Genomic DNA, 6,792 nt, shown 5'->3' with positions numbered 1-6,792 from the left:
TTTATTTTTGGCTTTTTCAATGCAACGTCAGAAAAAAAGAGAATTAAAATCCCACCTCCAATGTCTAAATATTTTTAGAGTTTTGAACAATTTATTTAAGACATTTTAATGCCATTTAAGGTCTTAATTTTAGATGATTGAATTGAATGCCTTTTGAGACTTTTTAGTTGACGCCGAAATACACATCGAAGCACATCTGAGCGACGTTACGTCGACAGCTACAGAAAATACATTTGCAGTTTGGTTACTTTACGTGAAAATTACTGTAACAATTTCAGTGCACACAACTAAATTTTATGACTTTTCCGAAACTTTCAATGACTTTCCCAGGTTTTCCATGATCGTGGGAACCTTCTAACTTAAAAGACTCATTTTTGAGCATCTCAGAGCTCGGCGGCAGTAATCTCGCCCGACCTTTGACCCGCCCTGCGGTGAATGCCTACCTTTGCTTTAGAGAAGGAGATCCTGCACAGACAGGCTTTGAGTTGAGCCTCCAGCTTCTCCAGGCTCAGCGTCTGCTTCCTGTTCTCACACACACACACACACACACACACACACACACGGTCAGGTTCAGGTGTGTGTTCAGGTCAAATATGTTTCCTCAGACAGACAGAGTTGACTTGAACTCAGAATAAACAGAAAAAAATAAGAATTTAAAGGTTTACGTAAGTTTTTAAGACCATTTCGATGCTACAAACCCTGAAAAGTTTGCAAAAATCCTTGTGTTGTCTCACATTTTTATTGTCAAAACTTTTCCATGACTTTTCAAGGCTCCATTGATTATTCTTGTGAAAGTTGCCTGCTGTTTTTCACACATACACCAGGATGTGGACCTGGAAAAAGCGGTTGTGAAATTGCAGGACTTTTTCAAGTTTCCCATGACCGTGAGTTCCCTAAAACCAGATTTCAGGTGTACGTGCAGAGTTTTGAACCAAAATGCAGCGACACATATCAAACACATCAGCGCTGTCGGGTTGTGCAAGTGTGACATGTTGGTGCCAGTTGACAACAAATCTTATCGCTGCACTTCAGTCAGACGCTGATAGCCGGCTGCTGCCCTACTTCGAGCTCCGTCGCAAACAAACGGTGGTGCGGAGACGCTCGGCCAATGGAATCATGGGAAAATCTCAGAGTTCACACGCGGATCTGAACTCTGGAAGCTTTTGTTGCCGTTGAAAAACACATCCTGAATGTGCCGGTACACGCTGTAAATCTGCTCATTCAGAAAGCTTAATGCAGCTGAAGATTGAAGTTGACTCTATTATTCGTGTGCAGCACGTTTCGGGTCTCTGCAGGTAGATTTTCGTGAAATGAACTGAGACTGACAAATATAAAAACTTGATTTCAGGATATTTACCATCATTTTTGAGAATTTTAATAATTCTTTATGCGCTTTTTTCCAGGTCATTTCTTTATTTTTGGTTAACGTTCCCATTATATGCTTTTAATTTGTTTTTATTGCAATGTTTGGGTCATTTCTTCGTATGTTGCTCATTGCCTGTTTCAAAGGTCGGTCTCTGTTGGGATCCTGTGGCAGAAACGTGCACTTTATTGGACGTAAATTGGCACAGATGTCCATTACCGTCACACTGCCGCCTGTTTCACTCCTCACTGGACCAATTTAAAAAAAAAAACACAGTAAAAAAGGGGCGAGGTTGAAAAATGCGTGACGTCACGCGGTGGCTCACCTGTCCGTTAGGTGTGACAGTGTGATCTGGTGGTACAGCTCCAGGAAGGTTAAGGCAGTGATGGCTTTGGACTTGAAGTCGAGCTTCTCGGCGACGATCTTCTCCATGCGGCAGAGGTCGGACACGGTGAACCGGCACTGTCCGATGCGGATGAGCTCGTCGGTGGGCGTCAGGTTGCACTCCTCCTCCGTCACTTTGGCCGCCATGTGGAGGCAGGCGACGCTGACGCAGGACAGGTGCTTCTGCTGGATCTGAGGGGGCGACAGGTGAGTAACAAACCGTTAATTTATTTACACCAGCAACAAAATCATTTTACATTCGGTAATGAGCTCAGTAAGGAAGTAGGAGGTATCAATCAGATCTTATCTTTGTCATTGACTTGTTTACTTCTAAATCTGCTGATAAAATGATACTGAACAAGTTTCAGGCTTTTCCAAACCCTCAGTGCAGCCAAAATGTCACATGACTCGATTCATTCACCTAAAAAGGCTCTGACTGGTTTAAAGTCTTAAATCAACCTCACAAAAGTCTTAAAATGCAAAGACACGGGAGATTGGACCTTCTTTTTTTCTGCCGTTGCATCGTAAAATCTCAATAAATGTTAAAATATTTTCCCTTTTTCTTTCCCATCTTCTTCAACTCTTCACGGTGTGAATTGCAGCAGTGGAATTTCACATATTATTACCTATAAAACACAGTTATTTCCAAATTCAACCAGATCTGACTTTTTCACTGGACCAAAAATGTTTTATGTTACAACAAACATTTAAGCAAAATTACTCTTAAATCTATGTAAAAAAAAGTTTGTCATTGTTTGTGTTTATTACATTTTATTTTTCTTCCTTTCGGTTTTTGTTTTTGTAAAAGTGGTCTTAAATCTAATCCTGAGAAGCGTTTAATTTGCCTGAATCTGCAGGAACCCTGCTGTTAAAAAACAAAGCTAAAGTATCTTCTGTCAGCTCCTTTCGGGCGCGAGCGTCTCGTACCCTGATCATGGCGAGGAATCTGTCCAGCAGGTTCACAGCCAGGACGAAGGTCTGCGTGCTGTAACCGAAGAAGCTGGTCAGACTCCACAGGTCCTCCACTTTGGCGTCTCTGCACTTGGCCGAGATCCGGCTGTCGTCCTGGAAAACAAAGATCTGTCGTTACCGGTGATGCCTTTTTATTTAGGCAAAAAAGTCTCGAGGCCTTCTAGAAAAGCAGCTCAGATTTGGGAAATAACTGATTTTTATCTTTATTTCTTACATTTATAAACTTTGATTGATGTGAAATTACAGTAAAACTCGAGCTTCTAAATTTAGGTAATATTCAGAATACTTCCCATTTAATGACAATACTGAGTCACGATCGGCGTTTGTCGAAATGCTCACCTCGGCTGTGGTTTCGATGAACTTCAGTCCGGTCTCTTTGGGGAGATAATGAGCCTCCTGCTCATAATTCACCCTCAGCTCCTTCATCAGCTTGTAGGCATCCATGTCTCACTTCAGGAAGTGATCTTTTGTTTTTACCACAGTTTTTTCACTGCAAAACACAAAAGCACCCAAATTCAGCCCAACGAGTATTTATCACACACCACCCTGTTAAAATCATTGCTTTAAATGTCTTTTTAATGGAAAGCTTTTCCCTTTTATGCCTGATTTGTACCTTTTGTTTTCTTTTGACGTTTTTGTTCGTTATGTATTTTTCATTGTTTTATTTTCAGACTTTGTGACTTTATTGCCGTGTTTAGATAAGTGTTACATAAATCATTATTATTATACAGGTCAGAAAGTTCTCTGATGAGTCTGAGGTACTATATTAATCTTATCGGTTTGTAGTTCAGTAACGCTCCTTCTGATATTTTTGTTATTTTCTGCAGAACAAAAATACTTTTTTTCTTATAAGTACGTTATTACATTTTAATTAATTGAGAGAAACTGTATCGAGGACAATTCTGATAAATCGATCAGTCATTTGAGTATTTATAAAAACGTGTTGCATGTCTGCTTCCACCTTCTATGTAATTACACAAAATACTTGTGAATTTGAAATTATGTTACAAACAAAATATATACAATTAATACTACAACAAAGTTCCTGAAAATACACATTAAAATGGCAAAAAAAAAAGACATTTGGAGAGCAGAAAACGATATAAAACAATACAAAACATAAGGTTTAATGGTCTTTTTTCATTTTTTATGCGCATTTGAGTATTTTTGTTACTTTTGTCTTGTTAATTTGCTTGTTACCTCCCATGTTTTATGTTTTTGCAAAGAGAAATCAAACCAATTTGCTCAGGTTTTAAAAGGTTTATTAGCAATTTTCAGGTACTTTTCTTGTGCGTTAGACTAGTATTTGGGTCGTTTCCTCTTTCATTGCTCATTGCCTTTTTTCCATATTTTTGGAAGAAATCAAACCAGTTTGCTCGGGTTTTAAAGGCTTAAACACGACTGTTTTCAATGCAATTTTGGTATTTTGGCCATTGTTTTGTTTCATTTTTAAATCTATTGTTTTCTAATCTGTGCAGCTGTTAAAAGTGCATCGTTTCTCCATGTTTGGTGAACCCGGGCTCTGTATTATTACCATAACGTTACTGTATATGTTGGCCTACATTAGCTCAGTCAGGGGTCACAGCTCGGAGCCCAGCCCACTTCCCTCAGCTGGGCTCCGGTGTCAGGTTTCCTCCGGCAGACGCCTTCCCCGTCCTCTGACCGAAAAACAACTGCCTTCCTAAGCTATTATCTGCCCACAGACAACCGAAAAAACACAAAAACATAACCCACACGGCCGGAAATGGTTGTTTTAATCGATAATAGTTGATGATAAGCGAGGGCGCTAACGATAGCCGCAGCTAGCTAACGTTTAAATCCTCCGGTCGGAGCGGGGGAGGGGCTGCTGCTTTTCATTCCTCAAACCTTAAAAGCTCCATTAAACTACATCTTTTAACACAATCAACGATTAAAAAAACAATATTTTATCGATCGCAGTGGTTTTTAATGTGTTGAACCGATCAAACTGTGATTCTGGTGGTCGCTAGTTGTGAGAATAATCGTGTTTAAATTTTGGACAGGAGATGAATTCAGGGGATACAAACAACAACAGACTAACAGGAAAAACATCCTCGACTGTAGGAAGGAAATAAAACGTGAAAACGAGTGTAAAATAGCAATTTTAACCGTAAATCCACTTAATAAAAATGAACAAAAAAGAGAAACTGTGCTGTAAATGCCATTATATAGACTGTAAATAGAAAACAATGCATAATCATATCACGTTCCTGTCAAAATTGTGCGATGGTTTGATATTTGCAGAACAAAAAGAGATTATTATCTTTGAAAACTAATAATATATAGCTAAATTAAGATCCTATCGTCGACCGTTCACTTTTCCCTTTCTTTTCTATGTTAACAAGAAAAAAGACAAATGGAAGTCGTAGTAGTCCCGGTAGTTTGTGCTAAATAAACATAAATTATAAAGATATTTTAAATGTTTACTCTACCTGTTGTTGCAAATTAAATCCACATATCTGTTGTCTTCTTAAGTCCTTCTCGTCTTCTCTTCTTTTTCCTTTCTCTTCTTCTCTTTTGTTGATGTTCACAACGCTCACGCCCACATACTACGTCACGGGGCAGCAACCAATCAAAAACCGGGGTTCGAGAATAGAAATCCCCTCCTTTTGGCGTCAGCGGTGCAAAATAAAGCCATTTGACCAATGTTTTTGTTTCGCTTTGACTTTATTTCTACCACTTTTGTTATAATTTTGTACTTTATATCGATAATTAATCATCATATCGTAGATAAATGCCGTTAGAATCGAAACACAGCCTTTCTGTAACATGAGACCATCCTCCTGTGATTGACGTCTCCTCCAGCCAATCAGCGAGCAGCAGTTTAGAACGTTCAAATAGTCCGCCCAAAATGGGGCGCTGTGATTGGCCCGCAGGTGTTCAGTCCCTGACGCAATCTCAGCATTACGTAGTGCTTTTTGACTGTGTGTAACTTTATGATTGATGTCAGACCAGACATAATATAACATCTGTGGATGTTAAAAATGGTTCCCAGTCTGCCTGTGGGATTGTTGCAGTGCTGAGAACCTAAAATACATATCTGTAATTAAAATTCCCTAATTTATTTATAATATTTCAGTGTGCAAAAGGAGTTTTAAGGTGCAATAATTCTTTATATCACTGTCTTAGCTGCAATATTTGGTTTAATATATTAACTAATCATCTGTGCAATTAATCAAATGTGCAATATTCTCCCAACTCTTCAATGAAGGCTATGTTTAACATGTAACACACATTGTATTTATTGTATATATATTCTTATTTATGTATGTCTTTGTTGTTCATTGTTGCATTGTACACATATTTATATTTTTACATTTGAACTTACACACTAGTTTTATACATTGTATCACTGTATCGCAGCATTTACTCAGCAATTACCCAATAAAACTAATGTCTTCACACACAAATAAAACATGAGTAATAATTTGTATTTAATCCTGACTAGCTGTTGATGTCATATGTGAAATGATTTCTTCAAGCAGCGACGGTCGTAAAATGAAGTCAGCAAAATCTACTAAGTTCCGCCTTTTAGAGGAACTATCACATGTACAAACGTCAGTGCAAAATAGATTCCTGGATTACATCATATTCAAAGTTACAGAAAAATCCACCATAAAAGTGACATTTTTCAAAGTAATCATCATTCTGTTACAGACAATTGTAGGAGAGAGACATTGAAATGTGTTGTTATTATAATTTTAATATATTATTTGTATTATTTTAATGTATTTATTTTTATCACCATAAGGACAAATGCCTACATGCTCCCACAACTGTCTAAGATCCAAACCCAAAAAACATGGTGTTTGTTAGATTGGTCAGTAAGTGAGTTACAAAAATAGTTTAAGAATTACAAATTCACGAATATGAAAACTTTATTGTCCACAAATGTGAAAATTTGCCTTCAGTTTCACATTAAAATACATAAAAGACACACCCTAAAAATATAAAAATAAATAAATGCAGACAGCAAGGCGCAAATAGGTTCAAACGATATATTCAGTGACACAGATAGGTTAAATTTATAAAGGATATTAAATATAGAGTGGCTG

General features: G+C 37.8%; 1 protein-coding gene across 1 annotated transcript; it reads right to left on the bottom strand.

Moving 5' to 3' along the window:
* Window positions 1–352: 352 nt before the first annotated feature.
* On the bottom strand, window positions 353–5,557 carry LOC121959841 (cyclin-G2-like). Its single transcript, XM_042509357.1, has 5 exons — window positions 5,170–5,557; window positions 3,059–3,209; window positions 2,675–2,812; window positions 1,689–1,939; window positions 353–522 (listed from the first exon to the last, which is right to left on the bottom strand). The coding sequence occupies exons 2-5, from the start codon at window positions 3,161–3,163 to the stop codon at window positions 384–386; spliced, it is 633 nt and encodes a 210-aa protein (XP_042365291.1). The 5' UTR covers window positions 3,164–3,209; window positions 5,170–5,557; the 3' UTR covers window positions 353–383.
* Window positions 5,558–6,792: the final 1,235 nt, after the last annotated feature.

Source organism: Plectropomus leopardus, chromosome 20, assembly GCF_008729295.1.
Source record: "Plectropomus leopardus isolate mb chromosome 20, YSFRI_Pleo_2.0, whole genome shotgun sequence".
Taxonomy (NCBI): domain Eukaryota; kingdom Metazoa; phylum Chordata; class Actinopteri; order Perciformes; family Serranidae; genus Plectropomus; species Plectropomus leopardus.
This window is presented reverse-complemented; position numbering and strand designations above follow the sequence as displayed.